The 27,925-nt window shown below is 43.8% G+C and overlaps 1 protein-coding gene across 1 annotated transcript; it reads right to left on the bottom strand.

The window, feature by feature from the left end:
* Positions 1–6,651: 6,651 nt before the first annotated feature.
* LOC142071849 (uncharacterized) lies at positions 6,652–16,283 on the bottom strand. The gene is made up of 3 exons (XM_075127551.1): positions 16,190–16,283; positions 14,066–14,118; positions 6,652–8,581 (listed from the first exon to the last, which is right to left on the bottom strand). Exon 3 carries the CDS (start codon positions 8,531–8,533, stop codon positions 7,031–7,033), a length of 1,503 nt encoding a protein of 500 aa, XP_074983652.1. The 5' UTR covers positions 8,534–8,581; positions 14,066–14,118; positions 16,190–16,283; the 3' UTR covers positions 6,652–7,030.
* Positions 16,284–27,925: the final 11,642 nt, after the last annotated feature.

Genomic DNA, 27,925 nt, shown 5'->3' with positions numbered 1-27,925 from the left:
TGTTTCTCTCACCAACAGAAGTTGGTCCAATAAAAGATATTACCTCACCCATATTCTCTCTCGAAGAATGTCAGTTTGTCAGCAGCTGCCGGACTGGTGAGCTAGCTGACTCCCACAGTTTGCCCATTATGGAGTCAAGCTATCCTGGGACCCAGCTGGCCTGGGACCCTGGAAGTCCTGGAGTCCCTGCCCACGGGCTGCCTGGACCCATGGACCTTGGAAGCTCAGGCTCCCCAGAAGCCTGCTGGCAGGTTTCTGTTAGAACACCAATGATGAATTGACAAAAGTGTCTCAAACCCTAACTGTTTTTGCAAGACAATTTGGGTTTGATGAACCAGCATTTTCTGACAAATCTGTTTTGGCAGAAAATTTCCAATTGGTCCTAATGATGGGTGCTGATATATGTGCCAATTTTCTCCCTTCGGTGAGATTAATTTTCTGTATCATTAATTGATCTCCACCTCAGTAGTATTTAATGATTCAGGAGTTTTAACTTAACATGCACTTTCTGACAGAGATTTCACTTCTGTATATAGTCTATCAGCAGAATACTGATTATCTTTGTTAAAGTGGCATGACTCATTTTTCAAGTAATTTCTCTGTGGTGTTCTTCTTTGCTCTTTCTTTGATGATAAAGTACACTCTCTGCCTGAGAAAGTGTGATATGACTGGGATCTTTGGACACAAATTTTCACAGTATCACTGATGCACTTGAGTGTACCAGGCCAATTTGGCACTGCTGAACGGAATGCAAGATAAGCACTCTATCTTCAGTCAGCTTCAGGCGAAAAAGAAGAATGAGCAAAACTTCAGATAAACTCGGCCTTAGATATATGAAGAATTACTTTTCAGCATGTCATACAGAGGAAATGATATTCTATAGAAACAAAAAATCCTAATCTCATAGGATTGTTTGAATCAGCCTGTTAAATAGTATTAATTGTCACTTGTTGTTTATTTTTAAAAAATTAACTAGAAAAATATTGAAAACTTCCCTGCTCTGATTATCTTACCTATCTCTGAGTCAAATCCCATCCAATTATGAAAGGCAGTTAGAAATCAACAAAAGAAATTGAGATGGTCAAATGATATTTGCAAATTGTTTATTTTAAATGTTTTACTTTTGCATATGGATTATTCGTAAAACATGCTTTTCATTATTTCCTCTGCTTTAGCAAGGAAGACAGAGTAACTCCAGAGAGTGATGGTATACAGCTCTGTAAGGACTTGTGTACACTACAGATTTTCTCAGTTTCTCCCACTCTTATTCTTACATTAGCTCGACAAACAATGAGACAAGTATATAACAAAGGAGCTCACATGCATATGTTTAAATTCAGGGATTGTGTACTCCTTTTATCTCCCCTGTTCAAATTCAGTTAAATGGAGTGGCCATATGAAATAATACAGCAGGTGGGACCAGTGAACTGGAATGTTAGGCAATTGGATAAGCAGAATTGGATGCAAGTGTGCCATCTAAACTTCTTGAAACCTAGGAAGGCCCAGGAGGGATTTTTTCATAGATTCTTATCTGCCTGAGCCAGATTTAGGACCTCAGGTTCCCTCCACAGAGGCAGCAGAACCCAGACATGTAGGGGAGAATCTTAAGCCAGCACAAAAAGTTCAAGTGCAGAAACTTCATAGTATTTTTACCTCTAGTGGGGCTAACCCACTTACCCTACCACCATATCCAAACCATGCTACAGCAGCAGATCAGCTTGGCCCCTTTCCAGGAAGATGTGCAAAGTTGTGAAATGTGAACTCCAAGCCACACTGGAACTGGGCATTATCAAAAGTCCCACAGCGCCTGGAGAAGTCCTTTCATGTTGGTACCCAAACTAGATGGCACTGGTTGGTCTGTACTGATTTCAGAAATGTTAACACAATTTTGAAATTTGATGTGTACCCATGCCCAGAATGGATGAGCTGCTATATCATTTAGGTAAGCCAAAATACATCATCAAAATACAATCTTACAAAAAGGTACTGGCAGATCCATCTTATGCCTGAATCCCACAAGGAGAATGCTTTCTCCACTCCGTAGGGGCTCTGTCAGTTCCAAGCTATGCCTTTATTTTTTTCCTGGACCTCCCCTCCCTTCTCCCCCCCCCCGACCCAATCTTTCAGTGGTTGATGGACTGCATACTCCCACCACCTGTCCAAATTGCCACAACTTACTTGGATGACATGGTCATTTGATAGCTGCGACTGGGAGACCCACCTAAAGCTAGTGGTGGTGGTCTTCCAGACCAGTGGCTCTCAGCCTTTCCAGACTACTGTACCCCTTTCAGGATTCTGATTTGTCTTGCATACTCTCAAGTTTCATTCAATTAAAAACTACTTGCTTACAAAATCAAACATAATAATACAAGTGTCCCAGCACACTATTACTGAAACATTGCTCACTTTCTCATTTTACCATATAATTATAAAATAAATCAATTGGAATATAAATATTGTACTTACATTTCAGTGTATAGTAAATAGAGCAGCATAAACAAATCCTTGTCTGCATGAAATTTTAGTTTATACTGACTTCGCTAGTGCTTTTTATGTAGCCTGTTGTAAAACTAGGCAGATATCTAAATGAGTTGATGTACCCCCTGGAAGACCTCTGTGTACCCCCAGGACTATGTGTACCCCTGAGAGCCACTATTGCAGACCATAGAATATGTTGGGTTGATGGCAAACTCAGGCAACAGCAAAATAGGGAAGGATGAAGCCACATACCTGGAGTACACCCTGAGGAACGGCCAGATCCATCTTTTGGTCGATATGTGCAGGCTTTGAAACCACAGTAGCTCAGAACTAATAAAATATATATATTTCCCCTCCAGAACATACAGTACACAGAATGTTTGTTTCTGTCTCTTACCTCTCAGAATCACAACAATAGCCTAGGCTGAAGTGGTTTCATTCAGTAAATTACTAAACTGACAGGGAATGAACTAGCCCACCATTTCAATTATTGTACAAACTAAAGAATGTCTCCTACTCCCATTACATAACTTCCATTCATTTCAACAGAAGCAGGATCCGACCTATTTACATCAAGATAACTAAGCAGAAGATATATTAGAAGCAGAGCTGTTCGGGAATCCTTTGACAAGGGTTTTCTGTCAGAAAATATGAATTCATTGAAACTGAAGCTTTTCATGGAAATGTGTATATTTTGACAAAATTTTCATTGGGGAGGTTTCTCAGGTCCAGGCTGGAATTGACAGGCAGACAGAGAAAGAAACACAGAGAGAGAGAGAGAGAGAGACACACACACATACAAACAAACACCAATCCAGCCCCATCGCAGCCCACTGCTGAAGGCACTCCCCTGGGATGGAGGACAACAACCTTCAAGTCCCTGCTAGAGCAAGGAATTGAGCCTGGGTTTCCCACATCCAAAGTGAATGCCCTGACAACATGGACATAGCTTCTCTGTTTTTTCATTAAAAATGTGAAAGAACTCTGTTTCTTCCAATGTGGAATGAAACCTCACTGTTTTTTGCAAAACAGAAATCTTATTTTCTGCCAGCCGTACTTAGAAGCCACCTATACATTCTAAAGTCAGTCATTAAAGAAACAGACCTACATGCATAACAGCAAACCACTCATACTTTTTCAGAGTAGCAGCCGTGTTAGTCTGTATTCGCAAAAAGAAAAGGAGGACTTGTGGCACCTTAGAGACTAACCAATTTATTTGAGCATAAGCTTTCGTGAGCTACAGCTCACTTCATCGATGCATTCAGTAAGAAAATACAGTGAGGAGATTTATATACACACAGAACATGAAAAAATGGGTGTTATCATACACACTGTAAGGAGAGTGATCACTTAAGATGAGCTAATACCAGCAGGAGAGCGGGGAGTGGGGGGGAGAAAACCTTTTGTAGTTATAATCAAGGTGGGCCATTTGACTGTCTGACACCATCTGAATAGCAACACAGCTCCCTCTTCAGTAATGTAGGCACAGAAAGTCTCAGCCCTGAAAGTGGCTCTTCTGGGAGTGGCCACAATTACTGGCTCCTAGGAGTAAGTAATTAGAGTGTGTGCAAGGTTTGTTTGGCTGGCCTTTGCGGTTTTCTACAAGCTGGAAACTCTGTCCTGTTTCTTTGTTAAAGTTCAGCAAGAGTTTTGGGGCAAATCTTTCAGGAAGGGTACTTCCTTTAAGGTCACCAGAGAGGATACCGAACTTGGTAATTGAATTAACTGATAATAAATTGAGTGGGTGATTATGGGCTCTAAGTCTAGCTTGTCATAACAGGTGGTACTCTGCTACTCATCCAGTTCTAGAAAACAACCCTCATAAACCACGCTGCAAATATGTCCTGTTAATTATCTATATTTAGTCCATCGAATGTTTAGTAAACAAGCATATTGCATGAAAAAGAATCTTTGTGTCTTTTGCTCAAAAGTTAATCTGTTTCTTTTGCTTATTCCCCATGTGAAGTAAATTAATCCAGCAAACCGTGACATTTGGTTACCATGGAAACTATTGATACTACAAATACATTGAAGAGAGTAGGACTAATTTTCTGCTGTCACCCCAGTGCAACCCATTTAAATGAATCTGGTTTGCCATCAAGAATGTAGCCTCAGGATAGTTAGAGACTAAGCTGCAGAAGCAGATGAAATCTGAAGAAACAAAACTGTCTTCACCCAAATATCTTGAGCAATACAAACAAGAAAAGGAGTACTTGTGGCACCTTAGAGACTAACCAATTATAAATAAATTGGTTAGTCTCTAAGGTGCCACAAGTACTCCTTTTCTTTTTGCGAATACAGACTAACACGGCTGTTACTCTGAAACAATGAAAACAAGGGAGAACTGCAAAAAAATTTGGATATTGAAATAAAATATTTGTCTAAGTAGAATGTCTTTCAAAGTTTTCCAAGTGTATCAGCAACTGATCAATGTTTTTATGCTAGGAAAGATAATGAAAGTACAATAAAGGTGCATCCCAACTGCATCTAAAATAGATTTTTAATTAAATTTCAGCCCTGTTGTATGAAACAAGCTGTAAATTTTGACCAGTTTGGGGAAACAAATAAACAAACAAACAAGCTCTCCCTCCCTCACCAAAAAATGCAGAGGTTTCCGTGTGCAATAACCAAAAATTCTTCCTAAATATAAGAAAGTGCATGTTCTCCATAGTTCCAGTTCACAGTACTGGTAATTAAAATACCTGGGACCAGATTCACTTCTTAGACATGGTGATAAAAATCTGGAGTAACCCCTTTCCCTTAAGGGACTACCATTATTAATTTCAGTCGATTGACACCAAAGTAACTAGGAGCAGACTCTGTTGCATTGTTCATGAAATTACAAAAAAGAGACTCAGACTCCTTTGGCAAAGGCCGAATGAAAGTGTTGTATGATCCTGTACCTCCTCCACTGATCCATACACAGAGCATGAGACTCATGCAAAGCCAAGGAACGAGTAGGCAAGAAGAATACTCCTTTCAGAGATGCCTCCAGATTAGGGTAGAAGCACTTTGGCATAGCAGGAGGGTAACCCTGCTAAATTCTGTTGACAGATTTTTATTTAAACAAAATAGTTTATGAACAACTCACTTCAGTCACAAAAATGATTGTCAACCTGACACCTCTCACCTGCACTAAATTTACATACATGATGCTGGGCTGGGTATGGGGGCAATAGTTCACTATCTGGTGAGAATTCCTTTAAAGAATTACTTCTTAAATGAAATCACTGAGGGTTTTTGGAGAGTTTTCTTCATTGGTATATGCACCGCTTATCTCAACAACAGATAGCAATCAGAAGGATTTGAAATGTAGCTTTCTCCCTGCTGTGCTGGTATCTAGTAGGCAGTCGATACTCAAGTGATGTTTGTTTCAGAATGTCACATTCAAACCAGATAAGGGAAAACAGATCTTTTCAGTGTTTGGGATGTGTGGAAGCAGAATCTGCAATACAGATCTCACACACACACACACACACACACACACACACGTTGAAATAGCATCACAAACTTGCTGTGTCCTATTTCTTATCTTCTTGCAGATGTCATTCCTAAAAATCAATTTTTCTTTCTTTGTTTTGCCTGATTACGAGATACCATGACACATTCTTCTTACTATATTTTATTCTTTTTCCAGCTAGAAATTTTTTTAGATAGTAAGTTTTTAGTCAGAAGATAATGTAATTAACCCCTTAACTGCTGTGTTCCATTGCAGTAGAACATAATTACATTACAATGTTACTGTTTCATAGGTAGATTGGCATTCACCTAAGCTTGTATTGAGTGCATGGTGCGGAGACAAGATTTATCCCTGTACATACTATGTTGGGTAGCACTTACCTGGTTATAGACTGGCTCTAAGGATTAATTCTAACATCTACTAGTTCTTGATTATACCTCTGATGCCCACGCTAGACTCTGGAAGGAAATGAGAGTGTCACTATCAATTATAATTCTGAAATCATCTTTGGAAGTTTTACAAAGAGCAGTGGCTATTTAAGTTACTGAAATGTATTGTTTTATTCAGTTGCAGTAATGTCAATTGGAAATGACACAATATCAAGAGTGCAGTAATGATCAAAGTGTTGCACATCAAATGTGGACAAAAACTTTGCCCAACAAAAGTGCTAAGAGACACTTCTGTGGCAGTTCAATGATGAGACAGAACACAGCTTTATGCAAGAAAGCAGGCTGGTCAGCTGAGATGGGCGTTCTGCCCCCCCGCCTTCCACCTTCTCCTTTTATTATATTTCTCCCCCCTAAGCATTACACACTGCTACCGCAAAAAGATACACAAAGGAATGTATGACGTTGATTAATATACTTAGTTGCATCTTTTAGCTACTACAATCCTGGTTCTCAGGCCTTGAGCCCAGGCTAAGAAAGCCTCCCGCAGTTACTGTCCCAACAATCAAGTTTTCATGGTTCATATCTAGCCCTTGTCCTTGGATAGAGCAATGTGTGCATTGCTTCTACAGAACAGTCAAGGTGTGCCCTGCCTGCTTCCAGGTGGAATAGCTAAACATGAACCCTTCATCCCCCCGTTTTTTATTTAATGATAATTGGCCATCTCATTGTAGCCGTCAATTTGTTTTGTCATGCTATTTAACTCCCAGACAGACAAGGACATAACTTGGGGAGCTTTCCAGGACAAAATTTCACAAAATCTTAACAAGGAAGGAATACATTGTACACAGCAGCAGCAAAAAATAAGCCCAATGATTACAAACACAAAATAACCAAAAAGCTGTCGCAGCCATTCTAGAGAGGGCAGCCAACCTGTAAGCCAATTCCAAAAACCCTCAAACCCCAGATCTTGGCGTATGTGTGTTGTAAGATTGGCCAATACAGCCAGTCTAGTTTCTATGGAGCGACTATTATCAGTTAAATTAAAGCAACACATGTGCTGAAATGTGGAGTAGCCTAGATGGTGTTTTAGGAGCAGAAAATCAATGGCTGCTCTGTTATCCAAGATTGCATCCCTTAATTCGTGTTGTTCTGTGTTAAGTAAGGCAATAGCCTGGGATGTTGTATTAATTGCCTTTGCTGCAAAGCATGCCAGGTTATTTAAAGTTCTGGCTGAATACATGGCAAGCGCGGGGACCCCAACAATAGAGACCGCTAAAGCAGTATACTCAGCACGACTAAAAAGCTCAACATCTGCAATACAATCATCTGAAAGGGGTACACTTCTTTTACTACGATTTTGTCCAGCAAAAGGCAATATAAGGGTCATTCTACTAAGACAGCAAAGGGTGCCATCACTTAAATTTGCAGGAATATAATTAAAGGTGCGTGAACCGCAAGTAAAAAACCATCCTGATGGTAGGATGATATGGCCATAATTATATGAAACATTAACAGCATGGGAACAATTTAAAAGGGGTTGAGAAATTTTTCGACAGCCCAAGGGCACCTTTGTACTAGTGCAGTTAACTATACGCGCACAAGTAACATTGTGAGCCCCGGCCGGGTACGGTGTGTGGAGGGATATAGCCGTGCGAGGCAAAGTATAGTTGGCTGGGCCCCAATTAGCCATGCTAGAGTACTGGGAGGAAAGATTCGCATAAGCAGAGAACAGTGTCTTATTCTCCATCTCCTCAGGGTGATGACATACTGGAATAAGGCATGTACCTAACAAATCTCCGGCTGCTACAGAATTAGATAGACAAAAGTGGGTAACATTTGCTATTGAAGCCAATCTTTCCCATATGTTATATGTCATTCGGGCTCGTAGCGGGGGAAGCGCTTCCGAACCAACCCCTACAGGAAATAGCAGGCACAAAAGGCACACAATCATCACAGAATTAGCAGTGATTTGGGCGAGAATCGCCACAAACAAAGTCTCAGGAGTCTCTGGCTGTTGATCTGCTGCCAGCCTTCGTTGGGCCGCGGCGACCAATGCTTTTACTGCTCCCCATGTCACGGGCCGGTTTGGGACACTACGCCTCCTCCGTTTCCGTCCCGTCGTTGTCGACTCGGGGGGCAACGCGGTCTCCTCCAAGGTCAGCTGAAACTCTGGTATGGGATTCGACAGCCCCTGGTGCCATGCCATGTTGTTTAAGTGCCGGTCGCACACACCGAGCTGGAACCCACAACGGTCCTGCAGGGAGAGACACAGCAGCATATCCCCGACCCCAAGTGATTAGAGGTACTGGGCCCAGCCACTGTGGATCGGGCAGCTGACGGTAAAAGACACGCGGTCTTTCCAGTACCTCAGATTTGTGAAAATGCCGATCCGCAGGGGTCTGCTGATCTGCATTCAATGTTAAATTATTTAAAGTAAACAAGAGGATATGCATTTGTTGTTGAATGTCTCCTAAGGTTCGGAGACGCAGCTCCCCTTGTTTTAATTGTTTATCCAGCAAGGTTTTGAGTGTGCGATTGGCACGTTCAACAATGGCTTGGCCCGTGGAATTATAAGGGATGCCGTGTTTAAGACGGACGTCCCAGCGGGCACAAAAGGTGGAGAGGGCTGCAGAGCAGTAGGCTGGGGCATTATCTGTTTTAATTTGGCAGGGGCGACCCATAACAGAAAAGCAGGCCAGCAAATGGTGAATAACTTTGTTAGTGGCTTCCCCACGTTGTGGGGTTGCCCAAAGGAAGCCCGAATAAGTATCAACGGAAACATGTAAAAACGAATAGGGGCGGAATTGTGGCACATGAGTAACATCCATTTGCCACAGCTGATTTGCCGCGGTACCTCGGGGGTTAACGGCATAAGAAAAAGTAGGAGCAGCAGCAGCACAGTGGGGGCAGGAACGAACAATAGAACGTGCATGATCACCAGGAATGTGAAACTGCCGGGCCAAAACAGAGGCAGACTGATGAAAAAAGGCATGGCTTTCAATGGGGTCAGAAAAAAGGGAATTTACCTGACCACGCAACGCGCGATCGGCGCGTGCATTGCCCTCAGTGAGTGGCCCAGGCAGAGGGGTATGACTGCGAATATGAGCAACAAAGTAAGGGAAATGACGAGTGGCAAGAAGATGCTGCAAAGACAAAAACAGGTGAAGGAGGTCTGCATCCACCTGAGGGGTAATGAGGGCAAGGGGTAAATGATCAATTACCTGATAAACATAATGGGTATCCACAATTAAATTAAAGGGACAATCAGCAAAAAGTTCAAAGGCCAAAATAACAGCAGCCAATTCTGAACGCTGTGCAGAACGCTGAGGCAGGGTAAAACGAGAATGCCAACGAGGGGGGTCACCCAACTGATCATAGAATCATAGAATATAAGGGTTGGAAGGGACCCCAGAAGGTCATCTAGTCCAACCCCCTGCTCGAAGCAGGACCAATTCCCAGTTAAATCATCCCAGCCAGGGCTTTGTCAAGCCTGACCTTAAAAACCTCTAAGGAAGGAGATTCTACCACCTCCCTAGGTAACGCATTCCAGTGTTTCACCACCCTCTTAGTGAAAAAGTTTTTCCTAATATCCAATCTAAACCTCCCCCACTGCAGCTTGAGACCATTACTCCTCGTTCTGTCATCTGCTACCACTGAGAACAGTCTAGAGCCATCCTCTTTGGAACCCCCTTTCAGGTAGTTGAAAGCAGCTATCAAATCCCCCCTCATTCTTCTCTTCTGCAGGCTAAACAATCCCAGCTCCCTCAGCCTCTCCTCATAACTCATGTGTTCCAGACCCCTAATCATTTTTGTTGCCCTTCGCTGGACTCTCTCCAATTTATCCACATCCTTCTTGAAGTGTGGGGCCCAAAACTGGACACAGTACTCCAGATGAGGCCTCACCAATGTCGAATAGAGGGGAACGATCACGTCCCTCGATCTGCTCGCTATGCCCCTACTTATACATCCCAAAATGCCATTGGCCTTCTTGGCAACAAGGGCACACTGCTGACTCATATCCAGCTTCTCGTCCACTGTCACCCCTAGGTCCTTTTCCGCAGAACTGCTGCCTAGCCATTCGGTCCCTAGTCTGTAGCTGTGCATTGGGTTCTTCCGTCCTAAGTGCAGACCCTGCACTTATCCTTATTGAACCTCATCAGATTTCTTTTGGCCCAATCCTCCAATTTGTCTAGGTCCTTCTGTATCCTATCCCTCCCCTCCAGCGTATCTACCACTCCTCCCAGTTTAGTATCATCCGCAAATTTGCTGAGGGTGCAATCCACACCATCCTCCAGATCATTTATGAAGATATTGAACAAAACCGGCCCCAGGACCGACCCTTGAGGCACTCCACTTGATACCGGCTGCCAACTAGACATGGAGCCATTGATAACTACCCATTGAGCCCGACAATCTAACCAGCTTTCTACCCACCTTGTAGTGCATTCATCCAGCCCATACTTCCTTAACTTGCTGACAAGAATACTGTGGGAGACCGTGTCAAAAGCTTTGCTAAAGTCAAGAAACAATACATCCACTGCTTTCCCTTCATCCACAGAACCAGTAATCTCATCATAGAAGGCGATTAGATTAGTCAGGCATGACCTTCCCTTGGTGAATCCATGCTGGCTGTTCCTGATCACTTTCCTCTCATGTAAGTGCTTCAGGATTGATTCTTTGAGGACCTGCTCCATGATTTTTCCAGGGACTGAAGTGAGGCTGACTGGCCTGTAGTTCCCAGGATCCTCCTTCTTCCCTTTTTTAAAGATTGGCACTACATTAGCCTTTTTCCAGTCATCCGGGACTTCCCCGGTTCGCCACGAGTTTTCAAAGATAATGGCCAATGGCTCTGCAATCACAGCCGCCAGTTCCTTCAGCACTCTCGGATGCAACTCGTCCGGCCCCATGGACTTGTGCACGTCCAGCTTTTCTAAATAGTCCCTAACCACCTCTATCTCCACAGAGGGCTGTCCATCTCTTCCCCATTTTGTGATGCCCAGCGTAGCAGTCTGGGAGCTGACCTTGTTAGTGAAAACAGAGGCAAAAAAAGCATTGAGTACATTAGCTTTTTCCACATCCTCTGTCACTAGGTTGCCTCCCTCATTCAGTAAGGGGCCCACACATTCCTTGGCTTTCTTCTTGTTGCCAACATACCTGAAGAAACCCTTCTTGTTACTCTTGACATCTCTGGCTAGCTGCAGCTCCAGGTGCGATTTGGCCCTCCTGATAACATTCCTACATGCCCGAGCAATATTTTTATACTCTTCCCTGGTCATATGTCCAACCTTCCACTTCTTGTAAGCTTCTTTTTTATGTTTAAGATCCGCTAAGATTTCACCATTAAGCCAAGCTGGTCGCCTGCCATATTTACTATTCTTTCGACTCATTGGGATGGTTTGTCCCTGTAACCTCAACAGGGATTCCTTGAAATACAGCCAGCTCTCCTGGACTCCTTTCCCCTTCAAGTTAGTCCCCCAGGGGATCCTGGCCATCCGTTCCCTGAGGGAGTCGAAGTCTGCTTTCCTGAAGTCCAGGGTCCGTATCGTGCTGCTTACCTTTCTTCCCTGTGTCAGGATCCTGAACTCAACCAACTCATGGTCACTGCCTCCCAGATTCCCATCCACTTTTGCTTCCCCCACTAATTCTACCCGGTTTGTGAGCAGCCGGTCAAGAAAAGCGCCCCCCCTAGTTGGCTCCTCTAGCACTTGCGCCAGGAAATTGTCCCCTACGCTTTCCAAAAACTTCCTGGATTGTCTATGCACCGCTGTATTGCTCTCCCAGCAGATATCAGGAAAATTAAAGTCACCCATGAGAATCAGGGCATGCGATCCAGTAGCTTCCGTGAGCTGCCGGAAGAAAGCCTCATCTACCTCATCCCCCTGGTCCGGTGGTCTATAGCAGACTCCCACCACTACATCACTCTTGTTGCACACACTTCTAAACTTAATCCAGAGACACTCAGGTTTTTCTGCAGTTTCGTACCGGAGCTCTGAGCAGTCATACTGCTCCCTTACATACAGTGCTACTCCCCCACCTTTTCTGCCCTGCCTGTCCTTCCTGAACAGTTTATAACCATCCATGACAGTACTCCAGTCATGTGAGTTATCCCACCAGAGATAAGTGACTACACCTCGGTGGGGAAAGCCATCAGTAAAAAGAGTGACAGCGGAAACAATGGGTTGAGAGCGGCTAAGATGATGAACAACTAGGGGCACCTTTTGGGTAATGACCAACCGAGGATCTTTTGGAGGATTGTAAGAAATCTCTCCCACATAATCACAAAGAGCAACCTGCCAGGCCAAGGAGGTGTGGCACAAAGAGTCAAATTCAGTACGGGACAAGGGGAGCACAATGGCAACTAAATCAGTGCCAGTGAGTTGCACTGCACGGTGGCGGGCTTTACGAACAAGATCAGATAGGGCATCTAAATACGGATAAATATTTCGAGGAGGGGTGGATGAAAGGTATAGCCATTCTATAATAGAGACGGCTGTGTCTGTACGGGGTACAAACAGAGCCGCAGTTGGCGTATGAGGGGTGGCAAGAAGAACCAATCGTAAGGGACGGACCTCTGGGAGTCTGTCCACAAACTGCTGACTCAATGCTGCATTGATTTGTCGAATGCAGGCAGTATGCTTTTCAGTGATGGCAATAACTGCACCCGGTGCCCGGGCTCCACGGAGGAGCTCAAACAATGGCTGCAGCATTGAAGTGGGGAGACGAAAGTAGGGCCGAATCCAATTTAAATGACCCAAGATCTGTTGCAATTTAACAAGGGTTAGGGGTTGAGGTAGAATTAATTCCGGACGAACCGGAGCAGCATAGGTTTGTAAAACCTTATATCCGAGGTAGTGGTAGGGATAAGAGCGTTGGATTTTTTCTGGTGCCACTAACAGGCCATTTTGGCCGAGAATCTGAGATAAAGATTCAAGCTGTTGTGCCATGACCCGGGGACCACTTAGCAAAATGTCATCCATGTAATGGTAGACCTTTAGCGAAGGGTACCAGGCACGGAAAGGGGCAAGGGCCCGATCCACAAAAAGCTGACACAAGGTTGGACTATTTTGCATTTCCTGGGGCAAGACCTTCCACTGATACCTTTGAGAGGGTTGCTGATTATTATATTGTGGCACCGTAAATGCAAATTTTTCACGATCTTGAGGGCAAAGGGGGATGGTAAAAAAACAATCTTTTAAATCTAACACACAAAGTTGATCGGTTTGAGGAATTAAATTTGGATTTGGCAAGCCAAATTGCAAGGGGCCCATAGGTTGGATGCGTTTATTTATTTCCCTTAAATCATGTAACAGCCGCCATGCACCCGATTTTTTCTTAATAACGAACACCGGGGTGTTCCAGGGACTAGTGGAGCTCTCCAGTCGCTGTGCTTGCAAATGCTGCTGCACAAGCAACTGAAGTGCTTTTAGCTTTTCTAGAGGGAGGAGCCACTGGTCAATCCATACGGGCTCTAAGGATTGCCACACCAAGGGTAAGGCGGAGGGCACGGTGGGTGAGGGAGGGTTTTGGGCCATCAGATGTTAATATCGATGGTGGTGTCTAACTTTGTAAGTAAGTCACGGCCCCAAATATTGAGGTGAACAGGGAGCACAAAAGGGCGGATTGTAGCAAGGGTACGGCCTCCCGGTTTAGAGACCGTGACCCAAGACAAACTTTGGCGCCCGGGTTTACTACCCCCGATCCCCCACAACTCTTTAGAAGGAACCGTAGGCCAACTAACCGGCCACTCCGGATCACGAATCACCGTAACGTCAGCTCCAGTGTCCACCAGCCCTGTAAAAGGAACATCATTTAAGAGAAGTGTTAACTGAGGTTTCGAGGGGCGGACTGACATTGTCAGAGCAACAAGTGGAGAAGACGCGCTGTAAGACGGCGAGTGAGACAACGTCGATCCAAAGCCGCCTCCGCCCCGAGTTCGATCCTCGGCAGCTGGCACCTGATAGGGGACTAAAATCAATTGTGCAATTGACCGTCCACGCGGGAGCGACTGTGGAAGATGAGTCCACACCTGAACCTTAATAATGCCAGTGTAATCAGCATCAATGACCCCTGGAATGACAAAAAAGCCCTGTTTCCCAGCATGTGAGCGAGGGAGAACAAGACTTACAAAGCCGGCAGGGAGAGGTCCCGTCACCTGTGTAGGTATGGCACAGACCTCCCCTGGCAGCCGAAAGTCAGTGTCCTCCTGCATGATCAAATCAAGCCCTGCACTTCCAGCAGTCGCCGCCCTCATAGAGTCTATGGATTTTAAGGCAGAGGAGCGGTTGTCTGAGTGGGAAACACCCCCGTTTGGCCCTGGGTTCGGGGGGGACCCGTCGCGCGGTTTCCCGACCCGCTACGACACTGATTAGCCCAGTGATAACCTTTCCCACACTTGGGGCACTTCTTTGAGGGTCGGGCTGGTGCCTTAGATGAGCGGCACTCCCGCTGAAAATGACCCTCCTTACCACAGCGGTAACAACGCTTCCCCTCCTTCCCAGTTTTTCTGAGGGCTGCAGCCAGAACTCCAGCCTTGTGGGCTTGTGTGCCAATATTCTGGCACGCCCGCAGCATGTCTGAGAGCTCTAAAATACCAGAGGCTTGTGCTGCCTGGAGAGCACGGCAGCAATCCTCGTTTGCATTTTCAACTGCCAATTTTAACAGGAGCTCGTGAGCTGCCTCAGTGTTATCCACCTGCCGGAGGATAGCCTCATGCAATCTGTTGGTAAAATCCAAAAAGGACTCTGAGGCACCCTGACGGATACTAACAAAGCTTTTGGTAGGCTTGCCTGAATCTGGGACCTTCTTGAAAGCATGCTGGGCACAGGTGGAAATAATGGGGAAGACGGCCTGAGGGAGTTGAGACTGCATCTGAATAGTAGCAAACGGGCCCTCCCCTGCCAATTGCTCATAAATGATACCGTGCGCTGCATGTACCTGAGCTTGGCGTTCTGCCATCTGCCGATACTCACTAAGCCAAATAACATACTGACTAGGTGATAACATCATGCGCAGCAGCGTTTTCCAATCCTCAGGGACTAGGGAGTACCCAGTACCTATCCCTTCAACGAGACCACGCACAAAGGTGCTAGTCAGGCCAAACTCACGAATTGCTTTCCTCACCTCTCTAACCACCGAGTATGACAAAGTGGTCCAGGTGCCCACGGGGTTACCCTGGTCATCATTCTGCCAGGTCACCGGGCAAACTGAGACCAGATCAGCCAGCTCCTCCGCTGTAAGATCTGATCAAGCTTTCGCTGCGTGAACCATTTGTTGCAGCAGCGAAAGCTTCTGAGCAGATGCAGATGACCCTCCGGGGGGCCCCGGAACATGGGGCCCCACGGAGGGAGGGTGATCACGCACTGGCTCCGGTGGGGAAGGCAAGGGAGGCGGTGGTAATGAAGACACTGGGGGCAAAGCAGGGAGAGGGGGGGCTGTGGGTACGGGAGAGGGTCTGTCCGAAGCGACACGCTGGGTTGCATCAGTAGAAGGGGGGATAGCTGCAACGGGGATGGCTACAGGAGCCGACGGGCGTGGCGAGAGCACCAGCCTCGTGAAAGAGGGCCTATCCGAGGTGACACGCAGTATTGCGTCGCGACAGAGGTGCCAGGCATGTAAAGCCTGCACGGGCGCCCGAGGCTCTTCGTGCAATGTCTGGCCCAATCGCTCCCAGTCCGCTAGCTTAAGGCTTCCGGCTTCAGGATACCACGGGCACTGGGCACGCACCTCCTGTAGCAGGAGAGTAAGTGCTCGAGCGGGGCAGTCATGCTGAGCCTTACGCAGCAAATACTGCAGCTCATTGCGGTGTTGCACTTGCAAAGCAGAGAGGGAGCTTCCCATACTTACCACAATGAAAAATACTCACCGGGATCCACGAAGCGGATGAGTGACGCGTCTGAAACCCTTGCCGGGCGAGGTGAGTGCTGAGGGCCCCACGTTTGGGAGCCAGTTGTGGCAGTTCAATGATGAGACAGAACACAGCTTTATGCAAGAAAGCAGGCTGGTCAGCTGAGATGGGCGTTCTGCCCCCCCGCCTTCCATCTTCTCCTTTTATTATATTTCTCCCCCCTAAGCATTACACACTGCTACTGCAAAAAGATACACAAAGGAATGTATGATGTTGATTAATATACTTAGTTGCATCTTTTAGCTACTACAATCCTGGTTCTCAGGCCTTGAGCCCAGGCTAAGAAAGCCTCCCGCAGTTACTGTCCCAACAATCAAGTTTTCATGGTTCATATCTAGCCCTTGTCCTTGGATAGAGCAATGTGTGCATTGCTTCTACAGAACAGTCAAGGTGTGCCCTGCCTGCTTCCAGGTGGAATAGCTAAACATGAACCCTTCAACACTTCTAAGTCAAAGCACTGCCATCAATGAGGATAAAACAAAGAGTACATTACTACACATGAAATGTTGAGAACACAACACACCGTCCACAGTTCTGTTATCATTAACTCCAATTTACCCAATAATAGGGATACGGATTTTATATTCCTTTACTTTCTCTCTTCTCGTCAGGATACCACGGATATCTGTTCAACTCTAAATCTCACTCACTTGCTGTCATGCAATGAAAATACCATGCTCGTATAATGGGCTTTACTAATTTGATAGCAGGTTTTGAATCTGGCACATTCAGCTCTAAAAGCTTTTAGCACTTGAGCTAATGGGGTGTCTCTGTTTAGTACAGCAGCAAGAGCAGACTCCTGAACCTCTTATGTGGACCAGCAAAGACAAAGACACATTCTCCTAGTATGGGTGACATATGTCACTTGCCTGGTGAAGCTTGTCTGAAGTGTCTGAGGTTTGTCTGCTATGATGTTACATTTTCATGTGGGAGACTTGGGAGTTAACTCTTGGACACAACACAGGGTTCTGTGGTTTGGCTTTGAGCTGGTAATGACATCAGCATAGTCATTAAGCTCTAACGGCAACTACCTTGAGCAACGTTAATGACAGGTTCTTTGAACTCAAGTATCTCTCTTATTTTCCTGGAGATGAGCCGCAACAATGGTGAACATACATCAGGTACATTGTAGGTGGCAAATAGTAGCTTTTGCATAAATACTAAGAGTGACATTTGGACTGATAATTCAATCTTATCCCATATCTAGTATTTATACAGCACCTACTATCACAGACAATGTTCCAAAAGTGCAATTTCAATATAAAATTTCAGTTTAAAATATCATATTTTAAGACATTTCCCCACTAATCAGTAAATATCTCCTTCCTTTTGTCATCATTTTCATTATGCTTGATACAGTAGTAGTAACAACTCTATATACCTTTACCACTCATGTATTTTTGACAGGCTTCCATGCATTTCTGATGCATTTATCCCACACCCTTCCACCCTTTCCTGGCATTTTTTGGTATTGCTGGCCATTTTGAAAAGATTTGTTTAATTATTTACTTTATCCTTACTGGAATCATTAAAAATAAATGAGTAAATATAGATTCCATGGCTCTTCTTCATTTTAAGAGGGATTTATGCTGTTAGTACAATTCTAAATAGAGACTATAAAACAATTGTACAAAATCTTAATGAAAGAGGAATAAAGAAGTGTAACATTTATCTATTCATGCATTTTCCTCATTTTTGGAAGAAAAGATGCTTTTATGCAGCAAGTACATTTCTAAATAAAAACCATTAAATAATTGAACAAAGTCTTCATGACAGAAATAAAGGGAAAGTGTTAATACACACAATATATATATATATATTTCTTCATTGGTATATGCACTGCTTATCTCAACAACAGATAGCAATCCGAAGGATTTTAAATGTAGCTTTCCCCCTGCTGGTGCTGGTATCTAGTAGTCAGTCGATACTCAAGTGATACTTGTTTCAGAATGTCACATTCAAACCAGATAAGGGAAAACATATATATTTATATATATACACAAGATGCTTCCCCCTGCCCCCCTGCATATATGCATATATATAAACATGCATTTTCTTCATTTTTAGAGAAAATATTTGTATGCATTTTATACAATAGATTGTATTTAGAAATGCACTAAGACCACAAATTATTCGTAATCTATACAGAAAAAAAAAATATAACCTTAGAGTTAGTTACATTGTACAGGGTTCAGTTGTACACAGACATCTTTCAGAGATGTCCAAGAAAATTTTAAAACAGCACAGAAAGGGGAAAAAAGATCGGGGGGGGGGGGAGGGGAAGGGAGGGGAAAGCATCTTGTCCCAAAGAAAGAACAGAAATTCTGTAAAATTCTGTAAAGAACAGAATTATCAGACACATAGATGAACACAATTTGTTGGGGAAGAGTCAACATGGTTTTTGTAAAAGGAAATCATGTCTCACAAATTTATCAGAATTCTTTGAGGGGTCAACAAGCATGTGGACAAGAGTGATCCAGTGAATATAGTATACGTGGACTTTCAGAAAGCCTTTGACAAGGTCCCTCACCAAAGGTTCTTAAACAAAGTAAGCAGTCATGTGATAAGAGGAAAGGACTTCTCATGGATCAGTAACTGGTTAAAAGACAGGAAACAAAGGGTGAGAATAAATGGCAGTTTTCAGAATGGAGACAGGGAGATAGTGGTGTCCCCCAGGCATCTGTACTGGGACCAGTGCTGTTTAATATATTCACAAATGATCTGGGAAAGGGGGTAAACTATGAGGTGGCAAAATTTGCAGATAATACAAAATTACTTAAGATAGTTAAGTCCAAAGCTGATGGCAATGAGTTGTAAGGGGATCTCACAAAACTGCGTGACTAGGGAGCAAAATGGCAGATGAAATTCAATGTTGATAAGTGCAAAGTAATGCACATTGGAAAATATAATCCCAACTATACATACAAAATGATGGCCTCTAAATTAGCTGTTACCGCTCAAGAAAGAGATTGTGGAGTCATTGCGGCTACTTCTCTGAAAATATCTGCTCAATGTGCAGTGACAATCAAGAAAGCTAACAGAATGTTAGGAACCATTAGGAAAGGGATAGATAATAAGACAGAAAATATCATAGTACCACAATAGAAATCCATGGTATGCGCACACCTTGAATCCTGTGCACAGTTCTGAATTGGAAAAGGTACAGAAAAGGGCAGCAAAAATGATTCAGGGTATGGAACAGCTTCCATATGAGGAGAGATTAAAAAGACTGGGACTTTTCAGCTTGGAAAAGAGATGACTAAATGGGAATATGACAGAGGTCTATAAAATCATAAATGATGTAGAGAAAGTGAATAAGGAAGTGTTATTTACTCTTTTACAAAACACACAAACCAGGGGTCATGCAATGAAATTAATGGGCAGCAGGTTTCAAACAAAGAAAAGGAAGTACTTCTTCATATAATGCACAGTCAACCTGTTGAACTCATTGCCAGGGAATACTGTGAAGGCCAAAACTATAATGGGATTCAAAAAAGAATTATAAGAGTTCATGGAGGACAGGTTAATCAATGGTTATTCACCAAGATGGTCAGGGATGCAACCCCATGTTTTGAGTGTCCCTAGCCTCTGGCTGCCAGAAGATGGGAATGGAGGTCAGGGGACGGATCACTCGAAAACTGCCTGCGCTGTTCATTCCCTTGGAAGCACCTGACAGACCAGCTAAAGAGTTAGATGGACTATTGATCTGATCTAGTAATGCCAGCCTTATGTTATGTACAGACTGTTGCCAGCCAAATGATAGTTCTGGAAGCTTGGGACAAACCGTGCCTCATTGACTTGGCAGAGCAAATCAGAAGCAATTCTTTAGCTACATATCCTTTTGCAGAATTATATATAATAGACTATTAAATTGCGTCACGTGTTTCTGAGCCAATCTGAAGCTTTTAGTAATCCCCATGGCCTTTTATGGAATTATTAATTGTAACACATTAAAATGTAAAGTAAAGCTAAAATAGCAAATCTAAAAGAGCATATATGTAGATTTCTTTAACAAACTCTTTACAAAATTGATGTAAATTTAGCAATTAGGGTTATTTATTTATTCTAGACCAGGAACACAACTCATTTAACATTTGTCTTTAAAAACTGGTAAAGACCCTAATGGAATTACTTGCCTAAACTTCATTCCAATTTCCCATGTTCCATTTACTCAAGGTAATATATTTCTTTATGTTTTATATTTATTCAAAATAAGCACTTACTGGCTGACGCATAGTAGAGGACTCTTAATTCTTATAAATTTTTGAAGAACGTATAAATTAAATATTTTAGCAAAATGTACAACACACCAATACCCAAACCCTCCTTCCCAAAAGAACTAAGCACTCATTCAAGCCAACTTGTATGCTAAGACACCTTAAGCATACATTCAAACTAGTTATATATTTTGTAGAGTGCTTGTCCATTCAGCTTGGCCTCTAGGGAGATGGGGATAAAAATCCCTGACCAGAAGGAATTAGGGTTTTTTTTATGTGGGTTGGACACTAAGGGGAAAAGATTCCTAAACATAAGCAAGAGATCCCCAGGGTTAACCTGGGTTAGACAAAAGGGATTTATAGAGCTGGCATATTTCAGTGGCTCTATCACCATCTGAAACCGAAGACTGCAACTCATGTGTGGGTGTATGTTTACCTGTTTTAACCTTATAAATAACTCTTATTTCTTTTTCTCATTTAACAAACCCTTAGTTAGTTTCCTATAGGGCTGACTGCAAGTGTGGTCTTTGGTGTGAGATTTAAAGTGCAAACTGACATGGATTTAGTGACTGGTTCTTTGGTACTGGAAGTAACCTGAATATTTTGTGATCTTTGATATAACGTGACCATCTATCACAGAGTCAAGCTTGCCGATGGCAAGCTAGATCAGAAAGCCCCAGGGGACTGTCTGTGATGCCATGTTAAGGCTGTATAGTTTACACATGTTACTTCATCAGGGAAATCTAAGTATAACACTCACAAACAGTTTGGGATTTCTGCCCTGCTCCTTAACAATGTGTTTTGAGGTTGGTATTGTCACTCATGAGCCACTCCAGACAGCCTGAATGATGAACTTGGATGAACTCATTTTTTTTATTTGTACTTTATTAAATATTAACTATTTATAAAATTACCAATCATGCAACCCATCATACAGCCAAATATTTCCATAAACCAATTGATATGTCTCAGCTGTTTAACAAAACAAATTGTAACAATATGATCAAATTACCAAACAAGTATCTCGATCATCCTCTAGTTTTTCCAGCAAAAGCACCTCCTGCTTAAGAAGCATCCATTACAGCATATAAATTATGCAGGAGAATAAAAATAAGTGGGAACTATAGAGCCTTCTGAAAGGTGACAGCTCTTAGCACTATCATTATAGAAATCTTTCCATTAACTTCATTAATCTTCAATTAGGTGGCCATTGTTTAAAACACAGAGTGTATTTACTAGAGAAAAATAGCACCTAAATATGTAACTTGTCATTGACCGGGGAAGCACATTCCTGCTCCCAAAAGGAACTCAGTGACCACTGTGGCTGGAAAACTCCGTGCTGAGTTCGCACATTTGAGCCTTTGAAGAAAAGTCATTCCAATAGTTTACTATATGTAAAGGAATAATTAAAATGCTACTTAGCAACAAGAACAATGAATTTCCTTGAACAAAACCACTACCCAAATGCAAAAAAAATTAAAGCATCCTCATTCAGCCATCCACTTTGACACAGGCCTGAACATACAAGAGATATGAGTTCTGCAGCATGTCCTGAGGACCAATTAACTCAGGTTGTTGGACTCAGGGAAGAAGTGAATTCCAGAGAGGGACCCTCCACTGAGTGACAGATATCAGGGATCATTAACATGAGTAACCAGTTAATCGCAGCTGTGAAGAGAAAACATGGAAAGAGAGGTGGTGTTTTTACATACCTGGAACTCAAACCATAAGGAACTTAATATGGCCGCGCACCAGGAGCTATCTCAGACCACTGGTGATGAGAATATCTCCATTGCTTCTTAAAAGGCCAAACCTCTACAGGAGTTGGCTCTATGCTGCTATGTAAAATCTAGTGATTGGTTCTCAGAACTTGGGTTTTTCTGGTCTAGTTTTACAGTTACAGCTGGTTAGAAGTTTTCTAACAAAACAGAGTTTTGTCAGAAAATGCCAATTCATCAAATCCAGATTGTTTCATGAAAACATGTCAGGTTTGATGTATTTTCACTGAATCCTAGGCAGGGTGCACAGCTCCAAAGTAGCCCCACTCCCTGGACTGCCCTGGGGCCGGGGACCCAGGCTACATAAAGTAAAGTCCTGAGAGTCTTGGCTATAACCAGGCCTCAGCTCCCAGCTCCACATTGGGCAGCCTGGAAACCCTGAGAATTCCAGCTCCCCCTGGGCTCCTAGAGCTTCCAGGCTCCCAGAGCTGCAGTAGGGAGCCTGGAAGCCCTGAAAGCTCTGACTTTAATCAGGACTCCCAGGACTTCCAGGCTCCCTGCCTGAGCTGAACCCCAGGCTGGTGGGCTCCTCAGGCTGACTGACTCTCAGAGTAGCTGGCTCCTCAGGCGGCAGGAATCAGGCAGTCTGGGGAGCAAGCTGGCCCAGAAGTTTGGAAACCCTGGGGTGTTTGGCCCTGGGGCAGTCCACATTGCTGAGCTCCTGGGACCTTGTATACCCTGGAATCTCCAGCAGCTGCTGACATGATTCATGTAAGGTTCACTGGTGCCCACCACCTAATAGCAATGGTGAAACTGACCAGTGTATCTTCACTGAGCAGCTGCCAGAGATCATGGGAACCTAATGCATTTTGGAAACACTGTGTTTCATTGTTCCCAAAACATTTTTTTTTTCAAATCTCATGTTGAAATTTCCCACGAACCCAGAAATTCCACATATTGGCCAGCTCTAGTTAAAATTTCATTATGTTTAAACCATGATTCAAACATTAACGCTTCATGTTACAGACTGGGTTTGGGTGCAATTCATTTTGTGGCTCTATCCAAAAGCAGAACAAGTTCATCTACATCATTTCATCATAATTTGAAACAAGGTTATCTACTAAACAGAGCAGAAACAAATTAATATGAGCATTGCAGGAATAAAATACATCAAACAAAAATACTTCCATGCCAAACTGCAGTGGCTGTTTCCATTAACACCAGAGGTGTTAGTCAAATACAGTCACCAATGATAAAGAGAACATCGTCCAACAAAAATAATAGTGGGGTATTAGAAACAGAAGGTAAGAAGATAGCTTATTTGCCAAGCAGTTATTATGCTTCTTTCTTTATATAGAATGCAGAGAATAGAGGGCTGATAGGGATCATATTCCCTAGTGTAGATGGAAAGAAGCTAAATAGTTTGCAGATAAACTGAAATGATTCTGAAAGATAAATACACTCCTGGAGTCAAGATAACAGAGTTATGAGATTAGAACCCCGCTGGCTAATATTTTTAGAAGATTTTGAATACAAATATTTTTTTAAAAGACTCCTGAATGGCAGACCAGTTTACTGAGGATTGAAAGTAGCAAATACCATTATTTAAAATAGGGACACAATAGCAGAAGCAGTTACAAACCACTGCGCCTTAAATCGGTGGTGTGAAAAATATCAGCAATAATGCTGAGAACTTTAGTAAAGAAATAAATACTAGAATTTGACTAGAAATATATTAATTAGAGAGTGGTATTGTATAATAAACTTCATGACATTTCTGGAGCTATTACTGCTATCATAGAAAAGGGAAATGTACAGAATGTGAATCCCTTGTTGCCAAGAAGGCCAATGGCATTTTGGGATGTATAAGTAGGGGCACAGCGAGCAGATCGAGGGACGTGATCGTCCCCCTCTATTCGACGTTGGTGAGGCCTCATCCGGAGTACTGTGTCCAGTTTTGGGCCCCACACTACAAGAAGGATGTGGATAAATTGGAAAGAGTTCAGCGAAGGGCAACAAAAATGATTAGGGGTCTGGAACACATGACTTATGAGGAGAGGCTGAGGGAACTGGGATTGTTTAGTCTGCAGAAGAGAAGAATGAGGGGGGATTTGATAGCTGCTTTCAATGACCTGAGAGGTGGTTCCAGAGAGGATGGTTCTAGACTATTCTCAGTGGTGGAAGAGGATAGGACAAGGAGTAATGGTCTCAAGTTGCAGTGGGGGAGGTTTAGGTTGGATATTAGGAAAAACTTTTTCACTAGGAGGGTGGTGAAACACTGGAATGCGTTGCCTAGGGAGGTGGTAGAATCTCCTTCCTTAGAAGTTTTTAAGGTCAGGCTTGACAAAACCCTGGCTGGAATGATTTAATTGGGGATGGGTCCTGCTTTTGAGCAGGGGGTTGGACTAGATGACCTCCTGAGGTCCCTTCCAACCCTGATATTCTATGATTCTATGATTCTATGATCCTTACATTTTCAATAGGCATTTGATGAAGTCCTACACAGAATAAAATTGGTTAAGGTAAGTCACTACAGAGAAAGTAAAATAGTTAGTTAGAAAAGAGGATTTAAGAACAAGAAAAAGTGAATGGGTATCACTGGTAATTGTTCTAGGAAGAAAGAGGTTAGAGGAAGGAGGTTAACAACAGGATATCCAAAGTTTTGAAAATTAATAATTTAATACTGTAATTATTACTAATACTATTACTTTTCAACTCCATAGTTTCTGTGGACATTAAGCTATGCAGGAGATGATTATAATTCCCATTTTATACCATAGATAAACTGAAGCATGGGAAGATTGGATGTATGATGCAGCTCCCATCATATGTTGCTCATATTCGCAGTCATACCCCTCTGCCTGGGCTACTCACTGAGGGCAATGCGCACGCTGATCGCGTGTTATGTGGTGAAGTAAATTCCCTTTTTTCTGACCCCATTGAAAGCCATGCCTTTTTTCATCAGTCTGCCTCTGTTTTGGCCCGGCAGTTTCACATACCTGCTGATCATGCACGTTCTATTGTTCGTTCCTGCCCCCACTGTGCCGCTGCTGCCCCTACCTTTTCTTATGCCGTTAACCCCAGAGGCACCGCAGCAAATCAGCTGTGGCAAATGGATGTCACTCACGTGCCACAATTCCACCCCTATTCGTTTTTACATGTTTCCATTGATACCTATTCGGGATTCCTCTGGGCGACCCCACAGCATGGAGAAGCCACTCCCAAAGTTATTCACCATTTGCTAGCCTGTTTTGCTGTTATGGGCCGCCCAAGCCAGATAAAAACGGATAATGCCCCAGCCTATTGCTCCACAGCCCTCTCCACTTTTTGTGCCCACTGGGGACGTCCGTCTAAGACACGGGATCCCTTATAATTCCACGGGCCAAGCCATTGTTGAACGTGCAAATCGCACGCTGAAAACCTTGCTCGACAAACAATTAAAACAAGGGGAGCTGCGTCTCCGAACCTTAGGAGACATTCAGCAACAATTGCATATCCTTTTGTTCACTTTAAATAATTTAACGCTGAACGCAGATCAGCAGACCCCCGCGGATCGGCATTTTCATAAATCCGAGGTACTGGAAAGACCGCGTGTCTACTACCGTCAGCTGCCTGACCCGCAATGGCTGGGCCCAGTACCTCTAATCACTTGGGGTCGGGGATATGCTGCTGTGTCTCTCCCTGCAGGACCGTTGTGGGTTCCGGCCCGGTGTGTGCGACCGGCACTGAAGCCTCATGGCGTGGCTCCAGGGACTATCGAACCCCATACCGGAGTTTCAGCTGACCCTGGAGGAGAGCGCAGTGCCTCCTGGGTCGACAACGATGGGATGGAAACGGAGGAGGCATAGCGTCCCAAGCCAGCCCGTGACATGGGGAGCAGTAAAAGCATTGGTCGCCGCGGCTCAACGACGACTGGCAGCAAACCAACAGCCAGAGACTCCTGAGACCTTGTTTGTGGCAATTCTCGCCCAAATTACTGCTAATTCTGTATTGATTGTATGCCTTTTGTGCCTGCTATTTCCTGTAGGGGTTGGCTCGGGAGCGCTTTCTCCGTTATGGGCCCGAATGACATATAACCTATGGGAAAGATTGGCTTCAATAGCAAATGTTACCCACTTTTGTTTATCTAATTCTGTAGCAGCCGGAGAATTGTTAGGTACATGCCTTATTCCAGTATGTCATCACCCTGAGGAAATAGGGAATGAGACGATGCTCACTGCTTACGCGAATCTCTCTTCCCAGTACTCTGGCATGGCTAATTGGGGCCCAGCCAACTATACTTTGCCTCACATGGCCATATCCCTCCACACACCGTACCCGGCCGGGGCCAACAATGTCACCTGTGCGCGTGTGGTTAACTGCACTAGTACAAAGGTGCCCTTGGGCTGTCGGCAAATTTCTCAACCCCTTTTAAATTGTTCCCACGCTGTGAATGTTTCGTACAATTATGGCCATATCATCCTACCATCAGGGTGGTTTTTTACCTGTGGCTCATGCACCTTTAGTTATATTCCCGCAAATTTAAGTGATGGCACCCTTTGCTGCCTCAGTAGAATGACACTCATTCTGCCTTTTGCTGGCCAAAAGCGCAGTAAAAAAGGTGTACCCCTTACAGAAGACTGTGTTGCAGATGTCGATCTTTTCAGCCGCGCTGAGTATATCGCCTTAGCGGCCTCTATTGTTGGAGTCCCCAGGCTTGCCACTTATACAGCCAGAACTTTGAATACCCTGGCGTGTTTTGCGGCAAAGGCAATTAATACAACATCACAGGCGATTGCCCTACTTAACACAGAGCAACACGAATTGAGGGATGCAATTTTGGATAACAGAGCAGCCATTGATTTGCTGCTCTTGAAACACCATCTAGGCTGTTCCACGTTTCGGCATATGTGTTGTTTTAATTTAACTGATAATAGTCACTCCATAGAAACTAGACTGGCCGAATTGGCCAATCTTACGGCACACATACGCCGAGATTTGGGGTTGAGGGCTTTTGGAATTGGCTTACAGGTTGGCTGCCCTCTCTAGGATGGCTGTGACAACTTTTCGGTTATGCTGTGTTTGTGATTGTTGGGCTTATATTTTGCTGCTGCTGTATACAATGTATTCCCTCTTTGCTAAGGCTTTGTAGAGACCTGCCCTGGCAGGCTCCCCGAGTTATGTCCTTGTCTGTCCGGGAGTTAAATCGCTTGCAAAAGCAAATTGATGGCTACCATGAGATGGCCGAGCACAAATAACAAAAAAAAGGGGGGATGAAGGGTTCATGTAGCGTTCATGCACCTGGAAACAGTCAGGGCACACCCTGACTGTTGTGTAGGAGCGATGCACACATTGCTCTGTCTAAGGACATGGACCATGGGAACATGGACCATTGGGAAGTCAATTAAAGGACATCAACCGTGGGAAGCTTCCTTGGCCTGGGCTCAAGGTCTGAGAATAAGGATTGTAGTAGATAGAGGCTAGTAAATAAGAATATTAATCAAAGTCATATTATTTCCTTTGTTGATGCCTTTTGCGGTCGGAGTATGTAATGCGCAGGGGGGAGAGAAATAAAAGAGAGGTAGAAAAGCTGACAGAAAAAAATCCAGTCAGCAAACCAGCCTGCTTGCTTGCCTAAAGCCGTGTCCTGTCTTGTATTGAACCGCCATACTTTTCCAATCAAACAGTTTTAGGAACTGATTATGATGATCACTAATTGGCAACATTTCACATTTAACATTTACCACATTATAGTGTACAATGTCCTAATTCAGGCAGCT

This window comes from Caretta caretta, chromosome 4 (assembly GCF_965140235.1).
Source record: "Caretta caretta isolate rCarCar2 chromosome 4, rCarCar1.hap1, whole genome shotgun sequence".
Classification (NCBI taxonomy): Eukaryota; Metazoa; Chordata; order Testudines; family Cheloniidae; genus Caretta; species Caretta caretta.
The sequence above is the reverse complement of the archived record's forward strand: the minus strand, read 5'-3'. Positions and strand labels throughout refer to the sequence as shown.

Excerpts from the sequence above, each read along its gene's own strand:
- LOC142071849 (XM_075127551.1), bottom strand. The coding sequence starts at position 8,533 with ATGGCATGGCACCAGGGGCTGTCGAATCCCATACCAGAGTTTCAGCTG.